Here is a 16,304-nt window from a genome sequence, read left to right on the forward strand (position 1 = left end):
TTTTAATGCAGTGTGTGCGTAAGAAATCGTATGTTTGCTTGTGTGTGTGGTAAATCATGTACTTCTGTGGATGTGTGTAAAAAGTTCAAACTAGTTGACGCTAAAACAAAACAAACAAAAAAAAAACACTAAAAAACTAAACAAGGAATTATTCTGGTAAATAATTCGGCGTGAGCGTTTGGAGGACAAAAACACAAAAAAACATCAACTCTGTAAACTAAAAAAACTAGGCAAGGTGTAAAACAGTCGAGTGTGGATAATGTTTAGGAAATACCCAGCAGGAAAAGCAAAACTTCTGATTGCGCTTGAAAATATTGTAGTTAAACTCAACACAGACAAAATTAAGAAAAAAACACTATCGAAGTTGTAATTTACGTGTACTTTGGAGAGTAAAGAAGAAGAAAAATCAATAAAGATGACGGAGACAGTAACCGAGAAGCAGTGAAAGTAGGAGGAGAAAAATAAGTATAAAAAAATAAAACAGTCAAGTGAGAAAGATACCAGGTTTAACTTAATTCAGAGAGGCATGGAAGGAGGAAAACTTACTACGAAAAAAACAACAACAAAAGAACTACTATCCTACCAGGAAAAACCAACATAAAGCTGAACATAAATCAATATTGCGAGGAGTAAAATGAAAGAAAAAAAACCTTCAAAAAGTATTATTACTATCGAACTAAACTGGAGAAAAAAAAAAATAAAAATACTGAAAATAGGTTTTTAATTAAATTAAATTATTATTTTTTGTACACAATATAAGGTAAGAAATTTAAAATATACTTCAAAATAACTATGAAAAATCGAAACTTGTTCAACTGCATCCTTAAAAAAATCCGAAATTTTCCCCCAACCTCGATTCTCCAACACGGACTTGCGAATCGAAGGTCACGAATAATTCACACATGTTTGCGCAAAGTTCAGTCGAAATAAATCGTTGTCGCAGCCGGATTTATTAGAGAAACTTGTTTACATTTCGAACTTGGTAAAATGAAGTTACAGTCGGCGGAAAAATGGTCCTGTATTTTCTACTTGTGGGGAAGAATGTACTCATCTGTAGACTCCTACTTATAGTTGGCCGATTCCGCCATCTCGTTCGCCTTTGTTGGGAGAAAGTGCACCTGGAAAAAGAAGAGAGTTTCACCTGTTGTGGAGGAGAAGATACTAGAACGAGAATCTACTGGAAAAATGTTTGAGTGAAACCTGAAGGATGGTGGTTTTGGATCGAGGAAAAGGAGAAACACGCGATGACACACAACGCACATGTAGAGTTTTACACACGTAAAGCACAACATGGGACGATGTGTACAACGAACACAAATCATTCGGGTGAGCACGATTTTTTTTTTAATCCGAATTGGGCTACATTTGGTAAGCATTATAGCTTGTTATCTTTTAACGGAACGATTTGGCAATACTAGAATTTTAGTCGATTTCAGACGTCCGTAATAGAGAAGCTAAAAACGTAAATTTTTATTTCAAAAGAAACGGTATGAAACGTTTCGATTTATCCTAACCTATAGACACATGTTGCCTACATTACGGCGAATACAGGCGTTACAGAAGGTAAGTACTGGTTAACGCAGGCTTACCATAACGTACCATCAATTTAGTCAAGACTCGATCCCGGTGGCGCGTAACATTGTTTCGCACTGCCGCAGTGCTGGGATTGCCTACATTTCGGCGTTTTTAGTTTTTTTGGTAATGGTTTTGCTTTTATTGCTTAACCTTTCGGCAGTCACGCTAGTGTATTTTGTGCACCGTTTGTAAGAGAGGTTAAAATAATTGTTAAACAATTATTTATTTAAATTTTTTTGATTTGTTTTGGTGATTCTAGAAATGTATTAAATTATTGAAACATCATTTTAATATTATTAATTATATTTGATACCATTTTCATTACATAGGTTATCAAAAAGTCAAGCCTAATTGGAAAACACATGGAAGAAAAAAAGTATACAGTTAAACGTCTGTGTTTAATCAGTGGAGTCTTAAAAATTGGTTTCAAATTTGAAGCAGTTTTGCGTATCTTCTCTATATATGTAAAAAAAATCGACGGTTTTGTTCGAACGCGAATTAATTCAATACGGAGCGTCGGATCGTCGGTTTATACGCTAACTAATTGACACTTTGGCCACTCTGGAACCGATTCCGGAGCATCGGCAAATTGTATGGAAAAAGCTACGTAAAATCAAATTTTGATCTCAGGAGGCTGAATAAGCAAAAAAGAAAAAAACGTCAACAAACAAAAAAAAAAAGGCAGAACGAGGTTTGTCGGGTTAGGCTTGTTTCCAATAAAAACAAATTATGCTGTATGCATAAGAGAAAAGCCAAAATATGTAAAGAATATAATGTCGGTTTTTTCATAGATTTTTTAAAATTTAGGTAGCATTTATTTATATTTTTAGCATTTTTTTTATTGATGTCCAAAAGTCAACTGAATTACTTTTTATTAATTTTGACGTCTGGTTCTGTTTTGTTAAAAAAATAAATTCTTTGTTTTTTATTTGATAAAAATTTGATTGCCAGTAGAAATTGGAGTATTTATTGCTATTTTAATGTTTTTATTATCAAACAAATTCAGCTGCTCGAAATGGACAGAAAATTTTGCAACCAATTATTTCTTTCTACATATTTGGATTGAAATTAAAAAAAAAAATGCTTCCATTGTTCATCAAAATTGTTTGGGCCGAAATTAATGTGATGAGATAAACATTTGGCAATAAGGATTTTAGTTATTCAAGCGACATTTACAATAGAAAACATGTATTAAATTCAGGAAGATGTACTTGTGGCTTGAAAAAAAAGTTTGGTTATTTTTGATTGTTGATAACAAATTTAGGGGAAATTCTCGTATGTTTGGCAGGTTAAGCTCTCGCTCCTAACTCCATCCAATTTGCTGAATTTCACTATTCAAACAACTAATTTTGCAAAACTTTTTATAGAAACTTGCTTGCTCACTTCTTATTGAGCTGTTTATCATTCGATTTCAGTTGAAAACGCTTTTAATTAGCTTTAATTGAATGTCAAAGTTCTGACCTGCCAACATTAGAGGCACGCTGGAATAAGATGCTGTTCCCCTAATCCATATTTTAGAAGATATAATAAAAAGAGTCGTAAAATGTTTTAAGCATGATTACAAATATTTGTGCATTGGCAAACTGCAACAAATTAGTAAAATAAAAAATGTTTATTTGAAAACATATATTCAAGATTGATAAGATTCAAAGATTGAAAAATATACGGCGGTTAAGTGTCTTAAAAAGAATGTTTTGTCTAGTGGATTTATGAAGCTTGTAAAAATTCTTCACTTCTTGAGACCAAGTAGCAATTATTAATATTTTTAACCAAATTTAAATAAGTGACCTATTATTGAATCGATGATTAAACAAAAAAAAAATAATAAAATTCCTTGCGAGCTGGTTAAACCTTTTCATGCACAATGTCAATATTTTCAAAAGTAACCTGTAATTTTCGCCTTAAAATCATTTCCCATCAATACCTGATATATTATGTTTTTCAATGTTCTGCCATTAAAGGCTTCGATTATCCCATTCCTTGTAAAGTTATGGAAATCGTCATTAATCAATGATTGCCGACTAGGACGTCAATCATTCTACCACAAAATTATACAAGTTTTTAAACACATTTGATTTAGATCAAAAATTCTTTCAATGGCTTCAAGAACTCAACACCCGGCACATGCTGATTCCTTTTGGTGCTGAAATTCGTTGAATTTAATTTAATACAGAATATTTTATAGTGAAGATCAATTTTCTTCGAAAATGATCAACGACTTCACCTCAACTGCAATCATGACTTGAGCGTCTTTTAAAATACTTTCTGCTTATTTTTGTTTAAATTGTGCTTATAATTTAACCTTTTTTCCAAAACTTATGTGAAAATTGTAATGGCCTTTTAATGCGGAAAAATGTTGTATGGGCAGTTTTGATTGTTCTTTTTTTTAAAAAAAAGATCAATAATTTTTTTTTATGTTTTATTGTTAAATTTTGATTCTTTTTTATTAAATCCCGATATCATGAAACACAATCGCTTTGAAAACATCATCAACGGCCCTAATTGTTAAAAATAATATCAAATAAAAGTAGCTGTTTTGTGTTCCAATTTTTTGAGTTTGTGAAATTTTTCAATGAGGTCAAATCGCTTCCTATTTCTCGTCAAAGTTGCTCTTAGATTACAAACAATTATGTAAAAAAATAAACCAGTTGATACCGTAAACCGGGGTGACATTGATAGGATTTCAATTTGTTTTTGGAATATTTTCCAACTGTTAATGTTTTTCTCAAGATTATTATTTTCAAAACGTGCTTTAAAAATAGTTGCATTGAAAGTTCTTAATTTGAATTTCGGGGTGCCTCTTGTTAAAATCAGATTATATTTTTGCGTCAATTGTACCATCGCTAAGGTTAGCATATAGATTTTTAAGAAAAAAAAAACAATGTTTATATTAAGTTAACCAAGTTTATAAGCTTTTTAATAAAATACATATACACAGAAAAAAAAATCATGGTAATATTACATCTGGGAAGGAGTACATCTTTTATGTCAGAAAAAAGGTGTAATTTTACCTCTGGAAATGTGTAATTTTACCACTTTTCTGGTGTAATGCCACTTTTTCAGTCTAAATTGAGGTAAAATTACATCATAAAAGAGGTAATATTCAACCTTCCAAAATTAAAAAAAAAATTAAATTAAATTATTCGCTCTACAGCAGCGGTTCTCAACCTGGGGTACATGTACCCCTGGGGGTACCACGAGCGGTCTCAAGGGGTACCGGAAGACAAACCCCGTAATGGCGGACATTTGAATGATATCCCGGACAAAATATTTGAGAGAAGCAAAAACCAACAGATTAGAAACAAAAAAATAACGCAGCATTTTTTTTGTAGATTATTCAATTTACTTCGTTTTTGCTAATCGAAAAAAAAGCAAAGCAAACCACTTTAACGACCCCCGGGTCTATTGTGGTCTCTGTTGCAAGTTTCTGCTCATTTCTAGGCGTCCGAAGGTTTTGTGTGGTGAGTCACTCAAAACCTCTTTTACGCTAATGGACCGACGTTTTACTTCCCCATCCGATAGAAGGCAAATTTCGTCTCGAAAAATGCCACCGGGTCTTTCTGGGATTGAACCCAGGCCATACTGGGGTGAGAGGCTACCACGCTAACCACTGCGCCACCGGACCCGGCGCTAATCGATTATCATTAAATTTGAAAAACAACTATTTTGCATTATAGAGCATTCTACGTGCGTATGTATTGCGTGTACGTACACGAAAATAAAGTGAGGTTAAATTTTGTCAGCCAGCAAAACCGAATGGTGCGCTAATGTGCGTACGCGAAACGTCATAAAGCTCTATTGATTGATACATACATACAAAATGGGGGCTGTCCATACACAAGTGCTTTAAATATTTTCGAAAATCTGTACATTGAGATGGCATGTTCTGATCACAAATCTTTGGCAAAGTTTATGATATGGTTTTCCCAGAAAATTTTTTTTTTCGAATTGCTGGCCAAATTTAAAAAAATCGACAAAACACATAGCAAATATTTAAATGAGAAAAATCGCTTGCATTCGATAAGAAATTTTATTAATTTAAATAAAGTGTACCTTTTTTTTAGATTATTGTCCTTTTTTTCTTTAAATTTTTGTCTCATATCTGGAAAAGAAAGAAAGAAACTACCATCTCTTAGAAAAATTCAATAGGTTGGTAAAAGATTCTAAAGTTTCATTATTTAACATTATTTTTTCGACCTGTCGGACCGGCCCGTGGCTTAATGGCTACGGCTCCCGCCTCATAAGCGGAAGGTTCCGGGTTCGATTCCCGACCGGTCTCCTTGAAATTATTTGACTATAATTGAACTTTGAATATGAACGAAAAACGCATGGAATCAGGTGGGATTCGAACTCACACCTTTGGATTGGTAATCAGATGCTCTAGCCACTCGGCCACCGAGGGGTTAACACCCCTTGAGTGAATTAATCCGTAGTGGTGAAATAATGTCACAAGGTCATTTACTAAATAATACAACAATCCCTCTCCCAACGATTCCCCTACACACACCACACACCGAAAACGAAACTATTGGCACTACGCCCCCCGGGGCATGGCCTTCCTCTAACGTGGGATTTCTGCTCCAACGCCTCTGACGAGACAGGAGAAACCGGGACCGACGTTTTACTTCACCATCCGATAGAAGCTCAGTGGATAAGGCGGGAATCGAACCCGCGTCTCATAGCATCATCGGGATCGGCAGCCGAAGCCGCTACCCCTGCGCCACGAGACCCACCACACACCATATTCTATAAATAACTCGAAGTGGTTGGTACGGTATGTCCCCACTTCTTCTTCTTCCCCTGATGATTCCATGAAATGTGGGTTCCGTTCATAGAATCTGTCTCTTGCGGTTAATGCAACGCAGTAGGCCGGGCCGCTTTAGTGAGTGTAATAGGGGGATGGCGTCGCTATTTTTAGACCACATTTTCCACTTTTGCTCATCGAAACCGACTACTTTATCGACTTCATTTTGCTGGGCGAGATAGGACGCCGTCTATTTTTAGACGATGACTCAGCACTTTTACACTCTTGCGCTTAAAAAAACCAGGTGGCAGCACGATGTAACGCCACGTCCCTATACATTTCGGGGGGTTCTCGAAAGTACTGCAATCATTAATAATGACAAGAAAGAACTCAAGGCGTAATCTAACCATAAGTTCTTCACGGATGCTTTCTTCGGACTGGCTGCGCTTGTGTTCGATTAGATTAAATTAGATAAAAAAATGTTTAAAAAAATGTTCATGCAAAATATAGCAATATTATAAAAAAAATCCATTTATCTACAAAAAATTATTTTTTTTTCGAAAAACGATCAAATTATCAGTAAAATATTATTATTACAGCTAAAAATTAAAGAAACGTATCAAATACAATCTAATCTGAATTGTAAGCAAGATAACATGCTATTATATGGTTTGTTCCTCTTGCCCCAACGGGATGTTCGTCTTGCCCCACTAGTTGAGTAAAACGTACTGAAAATCAATAATTTTATAATCTATTTTTTATCGTGAAAAACTGGATTTTTTAGAAACTTGTTCTATCAAAGTCTTAGTCAAGATCTGGGACAAGATGACTATCAAAAAATTCGACAGATATTTTTAACGTTTTTAATGGATTTTAACGAGCATTTCCTTAGCTTGCCCCACTTTCCCCTACATGGGCATTGTTTGGCCTACCCAGTACTTGTTTTAAAACAATTCTAGACACAAACTTTAATCTATTAACAATATTTTTCGATTTTTTTTAAATATTTAATAACATATTTTTTTTATTTTAAGTGTTTTTTAATAACCCAATGCGGTTTCAAAAACACCCAGGAAGCAAAAAAAAATTGGTCCAAGAAAATTCCAGATTTAGTTTAAATTCTATCAATGTCTCCCGAGTTAGAGTTACAGAACATTTAAACAGATTTTTTTCTCCAAAATTTATGTTTCTCATACAAAAAAAAAAAACGATATTTGGAATTTAAAAAAACTCTATAAGCGAAAAAAATTCATGTTTAAAAACTAAGGGGTACCAGCAGCTTAAGCAAAAAGAAAAGGGGTACCTAGCCAAGAAAAGGTTGAGAAACGCTGCTCTACAGCATTGCCTTGGCGTTCTCGATTGCGAGATTCCTACTCGAAACTAGGTGTTCGAAGGCTTGATTGTTGAGGCAATTGCAAACCTCTTTTTACACCTTAGCTTCCATCCACCCCGGGATTCGAACTGACGACCTTTGGATTGTTAGTCCAATGCCTACCAGCGACTCCACCGAGGCAGGACCCAGGGAGACGACTCCTACACCTGGACTGAGCTAACGACCTAACCTCTAGGTTAGTCCGGGGCCAACATTTACTTCCCTTCCGACGGAAGGCGTGATCAGACAAATCTCGTCTCGAAAAATGCCACCGGGACCGTCTGGGATCGAACCCAGGCCGACTGGGTGAGAGGCAATCACGCTTACCCCTACACCCAAAGGAAAAATATATCTCAAAATCTGCAACAGTGGATTTGCTGCAGAAAATGTCACATTTTATAACATTTTTTGCAGCAAGGCCGTAGATCATTTTTGCCCGCGTGTAAACATTTCAGCGATCTGCAGTTCTCACCAACACATATAAAGCTGGCCCGTCCCCGAGCAACACTCCAAAGAGATGAATATGTTGGTGCTCTTTCACTCAGTTTTCATCAAGCGTCCATGGCGCGGTGGTAGCGTATCGGATCAATAACCAAGAAGTTGGTGGTTCAATCCCCGTTCTGATAAGGGTTTTTTTGTGAAATACAACCAAAAAGCCGTCGGTAATGTCGATAATTGTCGGTAACGGGCAAAAATGTCATACCCCTATATCGCAAAAAATAGGGGGATGGCGTCGCTATTTTTAGACCACATTTTCCACTTTTGCTCATCGAAACCGACTACTTTATCGACTTCATTTTGCTGGGCGAGATAGGACGCCGTCTATTTTTAGACGATGACTCAGCACTTTTACACTCTTGCGCTTAAAAAAACCAGGTGGCAGCACGATGTAACGCCACGTCCCTATGCATGAGGACAGCATTCTTGCAGATTCTGATATACTTTCATGCCGCCATGCATCACAATCATGCGATCGTCGGTTGGGTGTAAACCACGGTTCCCGTCTTCCAAAATTACAGCTTCCAAATTTACATTATTTTTTGCTGTGCATTGCATTCCGTATCCGTACGTATTGAATTTGTACTCTTCATTTTGCGGAAAAATCTCAAACCTATCAAAGTCACCCTGTTTTACTGTATCTTATATAAAACCCTCATTATTATACAGTCCAGACTCGACTATCCGAAGGACTTGGCAAATTTTACTTCGGATACGCGAATCACGTTGTCTTATTTCGATTGTTGAGCTTTAGTATGACCCCTAAACTACTCTAAAGTATTTTAGAATTCACGATGGCTCCCAAAATGGCGGTAACGTTATATTAAAAGAAATGCATTTTTAAAATTTATAGGCAATCAACCATGATTTAAATGTGACTAAAAAAGGGTCGCATAACTCGAATTTGATGTTTAAAATAAAAAAAATACGAAAAAATGTTTTTGTTCGTGATTCGATTATCCGAAGTCCCATGGGACCATCCATAAACCACGTGGACACTTTTTTGGGAATCTTTTACCCCCCCCCCCCCCTTCGTGGACAATTGTCCATACAAAAAAAATCTTTTTTGTATGGATCGTGGACAATAGCCATACCCCCCCCCCCCCCCTGAAGTGTCCACGTGGTTTATGGATGGTCCCCATACAAACCTTCGGATAATCGAGGCTTCGGATAATCGAGTTGGTTTGAATTAATCGGATAATTGGTTTGACATGGGGTGCTAAAATCTTCAAACTATATTGTGTCTCGTATTGTTAAAAAGAATAAGAAAAGGAAATAATCACATTAAAATGGTAAAGTTGAGGGTTATAACGAGTTTAATTTTGTTAACAAAGATTAAAATTTAAACAATCTGGGCATAATCTGGGAACTCAATTAAACACTTATTTGACATTTAAAAAATAATGGGTGCTTGATAGTTTTGATCAATTTATCGAATTAATGATCGGAAATGTAGTTGGGTTAGGTTGAGCGAGTCAGCTTAAAATTATAATTTCCAGGCAAAAAAAGAAGCGATAAACACATAAACTTCAGCTATCTGTTCCATCTTTGCTGATTATGAAACATCATCATGTTAATTTTTCCCTCAACACGATCCCGAAAATGTACATTTTTCACAGCTGGTGACGACAGTATTTCCCTTCACCCCAAAGAAGTGCTAACGAAACCACTTTCAACCTCCTCCCTCCTGACTTTTCCTCTACCAGCAATGCATTCGGTATGATTAACTTCGATTGTTCTGATTCAACTCAAACCCGGCCGATGATCATGCACTCGCGATCGTGTTTTTATTTTGTTCTCTGTTTTTCTTCGTTTCTTTCTTTATTATTTCATGTGTCCCTCCTTTCCCTCTTCCTTCCTTCTCCCCTGCTATAGTTCATACGCCACACGATCCAAGTACAAGTGGAAAAAAAGGCCAAAACAAACAAATAACGAATGAATTAAATGCAGCAAAAACATCAACACCCTTCGTCTTGGTCGATCGTCGTCACCTTTTGCATGCAATTTTGCTTATGTTTCAAGCTGGGACTTATTGGCGAACAGAAACGAGAAAGAAAAAAAGGTGGATAAGCAAACGATTCGTTGATTATTGCCAACTTGTAAATTTTCCTCCCCGTTTCCCAACAATAAGTGCCTTTTGGGTTTGCCCTGCAAAATGGTGGTGTATTATTTGCACCAAGAACCTCGCGCAAGACAATGGGCCAGAATGCGCAATCATGGTTTATGCAAAAATTGTAATCGAATTCAGCAGAATCTTTTATTTATGCATCCCCCCCTTCGCTCACCTTTCTCATGTAACATAAACCAGCTCACGCTTTTGGTGTGAGGCTGGATTTGCGTGAATTGTGGAGGACTGCTTTTTTTTACTTTTGTTTTGTTCCTGGATTTTTCCTCATTTTATGCTCGCGCGAAAACCATTTTCGGTTTTCCATATCACGACCCGGACTGTGGGGATGTTGATGGGGTGTTTGGTTTTAACCCTTGGTTGAATTAAACTAATTTGAATCTAAAATAAAAATTAAAAAAAATGTTTTTGCAATTCCGTCGTGAAACTACTTACTTTTCCTGTCATTCTTGAACGACGAAATAGCCTACTTTTCTGTACCAAAAATAACAGAATCGAATAGCAACACTTTTCAAAATAAATGCTGAAAAGTTCTACTTTTCAGCACTGAAATGGGTGCTGAAAAGTTGAACTTTTCAGCACTTGTTTCGAAAAGTAACACTTTTCAACATTTTTTTTATTCAAACGATTTATTGACAAAATACATGAAAATTTGACTTAAAATGTCACTCAATGGGTGTTTTTCGGAATTGCAAAAAATGTTGTATGGAACTCGTTGCAAAACTTGATTTTTTCAGCACTCTTCGTATTTATCCAACTCGGTGAACCTCGTTGGATAAATGTACGACTCGTGCTGAAAAAATCCTCTTTTTGCAACTTGTTGCATAAACTACTATTAAAGATTGCGATTTTCTATCGTACATTAAATACCGACAGTGATTGATGCATTTCTAACCAAATTAATTGCAAAAGCTTCGTGTTTGTATTTAGGTAAAAAAAATCTTTCCAAAAAGTTTTTGCATTTTACAGAAAATGTCAGTACAAAAATAGGTTATTTAAATTTTTATTTTAAGGTTTTATCCTCACACCCTCAAAATTTTCTCAAAAATTGAGCAAGAAAAAAGTTACTAATTGACTAAATATAAATTTGCATTGAAAATATTTGTAAAATCTATTGCAAATCATTCAGAATACATTGTGTAACGCTTATTTAAGCATTCAATTTTTTTAAAATCAAATTAAGACAAATTTTGAATTTTGGGATCACAAATCGAAATCGGTGGTCTAGATTTTTTTTTATTAAAAGGTTCTATAAGCTATTGTGTTTCATATGCTCACAGAACCTTTTATTTAACTCTTGAAGTGTAGAAAAAAAATTAATTGATATTTTGCCAATATTTGATAGTTTTTTTGGTACTTTTGCCAAGAAATTTTAAAGATCAAAAACTTTAAAAATAATTTTATCAGCCTTATGAAATCTCAAATAGTAAAAAGTAAAAAGTCAGTAAACAGTAAAAAGAAAACATGGTAAGTTTATAACTCGGAATGTTCAGACAGATAGTTGTGAACAAATATAAAGTGAAAAAATAAACTATAAAAAATAGCTCATATGTTTGGAATTTTCAGCGTGATTTTCCAAATCTAGAGTTTTTTTTAAAAAGGTCCTATAAGCTATTGTGTTTCATATATTTATAGGACCTTTTTTTAATAAAAATCTAGAAATGTGGATGCGAAAATTATTACAAAATAATTCCAAATATGACTACTGCTTAAAAACTTAAAAAATCAAAAAATAAAAGTTAAAAACATGTAAAATATAAAAAATTGAAAATTACTTAAAATAGGTATGTAAAATATGAAAAAATTGCAGAAAATTTAAAATTTTCAAGCAAGTTATATATAATATTAGCAAGCAAGTTATATATTAATATATAGGGTTAACCCTCTACTGCCCAAATTTTTTTTTCGAACATTTTTATTTTTCCCGTGTTCAGGAGGTCATTTTGAGCAACTTTTGTTCTACGAAAAACTTTACTTCTCTTGTTTAATGTTTTTCTTGTTTCATTTTTAGTATTTTAATTCGCATTTATCTTGTTTAGTTTATGTTTGTTTTTGGTAGTATTTGGCCTACTCCACCACTGGTGGAGTCACCAAATACTGGTGATTAAATTTTAAAACTTTACTAAAATGTTGAAGGTGGCTTTATAATTGCTCATAATTGCTATTCTTAAACAAGTCTCAATATTTTAAAAAATAAACTATTTTGCAATCAATTTTTTTTTTCAGTATGGGGTCGAATTTGGATAAAGCAAGCATCAGAATATTTATTTCAAAACATAAAATCAAAATTAAAAATTTGAGCAAGCATTTCTGATTAAACTTTTTTTAAACAAATTTAAAGAAGGGCTTTAATAACTCTAGATTACTTTTTCAAAAGGTCGTATATACATAGGAAACCCATGGTGTATTGGTTGTTTTAAAAAAGTAATCTAGAACATACGTTGTGCATTTCTTTGATTTAAATATTGAATAAAAATTGTAAAAAAAATACTTCAAAGGCATGTTATTCTTGATAATTGATAAATGTTTAATATTTGATGATCTCAAATCTTATGCCTTATTTTTATTTTGATTAATTTGAAAACCATCTGCATTTGAAATTTACAATTCGATTAATTGACTTAAAATGCAACACTTTCAGTAAATCACATAGTAACATAGTTGAGATGTGGACTACCTTTCAACTGCTGATTAATTCAAAGTTGGGAAGAGAGTTTGGGGTTGCTTAAAGAATCGAGTAAATCTACTGAAGGAAAAAAGTTACAAAATAACCTTCGAAATAGCTTATAGATGAGGAAAAGTTAGAGGATACCCTCCTTTCCTCTAACTCTGGTTCATTAAAAAATATTATTATTATTTAAAAGTGCGAAAATATTTTTTCTAAAATGAAATAAATACATGTTGGACAGTTTTACATAAAATGTAATGTTTATTTTAGTTTTTGTTAAGCTTAACACAATTGATAATAAGTTAAAAACTGTTTTTTTACTGATTCACGAATGATTTTAGAATTGATAACAACTAAATAAATTTAGATTTTTTTAAATCAGGATTTTTTCGAAGAAAATAAGTCATTAATGTATTATTTATTTATTATTTAAATAAAAAATGAATTTCAGCCAAATTTTATAAGTCAGAAAGCAACAAAATCTTTCTTACATATTTTTAATTAAATCCTAGGGTAATTTTTTTTTTAACTATGTGCTTATTAATGGCTGCTTTTTGAACCGGGTTCATTGATAATTTTAACATACAATTATAATTAAAAAATGAGGTTTGAAGTTAACAATGATATATATGTATTTATGTAAATCTCAACATTAAAATACAATATGATCATTTATTCTAAAATAAAAAAATCCGATCAAATTTAATTTGCGAAACCCAAGGCGAAACCGGTTAAAATAAAACTTTCAACTATTTTTTTTAATTTTATAAGCTTAGTGAAAATGTGTGCCTCATAGTCTGACAACAGATTATCGATAAAATTCTATTTTCATATTAAACATGATACTTAGATAGTACTTTTTGTAATTTGAGAATACTTTTTTAAATACTTTTTAGAGAATGTTTAAAAATAACTTCAATGTGCTCTTCATAATTTGTATTTAGAATTTTTATCCTATTAAAGACATTGGCAATCATTGTCATCCAGGTAGGTTTAGCGTAATTAAAATAAACAAAATTAACAATGATATCTGGAGCAACATTTGAAAGGGGCGGTACGACATTGCTCTTACGGCCTTTCGTCCCATTTAAACGCGTGTAATGAAAGGCCGTAAGAGCAATGTCGTACCGCCCCTTTCAAATGTTGCTCTGGATATGTATTATAATTATCAAAAACTTATTAAAGCTGATTTTTTTTAATGAATTTCCAAAAAGTAATTATTTAAACTATCAACAAAATAATCGAATTATAAGCCATTTTTCAGCTTTTCCGAAAATTGCAAATTTGCATATCTATATTATGTTTCCCAAAAATAAGCCAAAATTTCGCGAGGGTTAACTCCCTTCATCCTTTCCAGCAGCTCATCACGCCAGGGTTCTTCCCAACCATCCCTGTGAGCCATTTTTTTACCCACAAGTCGTCAAGCTGTCTATTGCGCCGAGACGCTCCGGAAACCCTCAGTTGCCGAGCGCGTCCATGTTTGGCCCTAATGAGGCAGAAATGTTTGTCAGGTGAGAAATTTTTCGCCTCTCCCCGTGTGCATTGCATTATAAAACACACATTTTCGAGGTTATGTCCACTTACTTGTCCTTGCGCTCCCTGCCCGGTCGGTGACAGATGACCATTTTTGGGCATTCGACGACGGCTTTCAAGATGATCGCGCGTTTTTGGGGGAAGGGTTTTACACGGTACTTTACATGGGTTTTATTGTGATTTTACTGAATAACACATCTGGCACTAGCCTTGTTCAGCTCAAACTTCTGGACGGCGACGAGGGCTCGTTCGGTGAAGTCCACCAGATTGTACCCGGCCTCGTTGTTCTCCAAATCTAGCCGAACTTCTTGGGATGGCATTAGGGAATTGTTGGTTCGTTGATTGGTGATCTTGTAAAAGTAGTCATCCTCACGTCGAACCACGTCCACGGTCCAGGTGTCTTCGGTTTTCTCCATGTAGCAGAAGCCGTCGTCATCTTCCGTCAAAAAGAGTCCGCTGTCGGTGTTCCGGATGGCGAAGCTGATTCCGCCGTCGGCGGTGATGAATTCATGGCGGGTTGCTTTGGTAGCGGTACCGATCCAAGCAATCCGTTTGGATTTGAGGATTCCAATTTGGTTGAAACGAGCTTCCGGGTTCATAAACTGTCCCGTTGAAATGGTTGCGTAGTTCCAGACGATGGCGTAGACGCCTTCCGGAAGCTTAAGCTTCAGCCGACGCAGCTCTTCGGCGTACTTGGCACGCGGAAAGTCCGTGTACCGTTTGATCTTCCGGACGCGGAACGCTAAAACGGTTGCGCCGGTTCTAAATCGCTTCGAATCCATGAGCATTCGTCGATGCAGCACCAAGCAGGCCTTGATTTGCTGGTCGATACAGGGTAGGTGCTCGACAAAGCTGCAAACATTGCGCAGCTGGCTGCGATCGATGACGTACGACGCGGTTTCGTCAAACAGCTGATTCAGCACTCCGTACGAGAAGCCCTGGTCGAAGAGTGCCGCGACCGTTATCAGCTCGTCATCGATGGGCTTGACAATCAGTTGAGCCAGCTCTTTGACGGTGTATTCGAGCGAAAGTTTCAGGTTTGTCACTTCGGGAACATCTGTCAAGGTGTCATCTAGTAGGCCGTACACCAAAAGCAGACAGCCAGACTTGGAACTGCACTGCTCGAGTTGGTTCAGGTAGCGCAGCAGTTCTTCTACTCCTTTGACCAGCACCTGGACACCATCGGCCTGCTTCGATTTGAGGTACTTCCTCAGAAAAATCACAATCTCCATCACATGGCTCAGCTCTTCACTGCACAACTTGGTCACCACCTTCTCCAGAACTACTCTTTGTTGATCAACAGGAACATTGCTAAAGTCCAGAACCGCTTGCTCCACATTCAGCAGAACGTTGGACGTGATTCCGTCCGCCATGGTTGTTACTTCGTGACTAACCCGCTGAAAAACGATAAAATTCCGAGAATGTGCTCAACTTTATCAGTTTGGCTTGTGTTTAGCTTTAGCGAACTGATAACATTGACCGATTATTTGGCTGACACACATAGAAATAGATTAGTCGAACTGGTAGTTAATGAAAATGCATAAAATTTCTTATCAACGATCACCTTTTATTGATTCCAACCTTCTACTTGAGCATCTTGTCCAGCATGCTAACCCCCTCGCAGATCGCCGTTGCCACCTGCACGGTTCCCTCCCCAATCGAACAAATCACCTCCCCAAACGTGTCAATCGTCGTATCCAGCAGCTCCTTCAACCCTACAACGTCGGAAAACTCCTCGGCCAACCCGTAGATCAGCACCACGTAACCGTGCTTCGTCGGAGCGTCCAGC

At 35.6% G+C, this 16,304-nt stretch overlaps 1 protein-coding gene across 1 annotated transcript; it reads right to left on the minus strand.

The window, feature by feature from the left end:
* Positions 1 to 14,351: 14,351 nt before the first annotated feature.
* Positions 14,352 to 15,971, minus strand: LOC120432466 (uncharacterized). Its single transcript, XM_039597696.2, has 2 exons — positions 14,567 to 15,971; positions 14,352 to 14,468 (listed from the first exon to the last, which is right to left on the minus strand). Exon 1 carries the CDS (start codon positions 15,886 to 15,888, stop codon positions 14,698 to 14,700), a length of 1,191 nt encoding a protein of 396 aa, XP_039453630.1. The 5' UTR covers positions 15,889 to 15,971; the 3' UTR covers positions 14,352 to 14,468; positions 14,567 to 14,697.
* Positions 15,972 to 16,304: the final 333 nt, after the last annotated feature.

The sequence above is a fragment of the Culex pipiens genome, chromosome 2 (genome assembly GCF_016801865.2).
Source record: "Culex pipiens pallens isolate TS chromosome 2, TS_CPP_V2, whole genome shotgun sequence".
Classification (NCBI taxonomy): domain Eukaryota; kingdom Metazoa; phylum Arthropoda; class Insecta; order Diptera; family Culicidae; genus Culex; species Culex pipiens.

Bases quoted from the DNA above. Each gene is read 5' to 3' on its own strand.
- LOC120432466 (XM_039597696.2), bottom strand. From the start codon at position 15,888: ATGGCGGACGGAATCACGTCCAACGTTCTGCTGAATGTGGAGCAAGCG.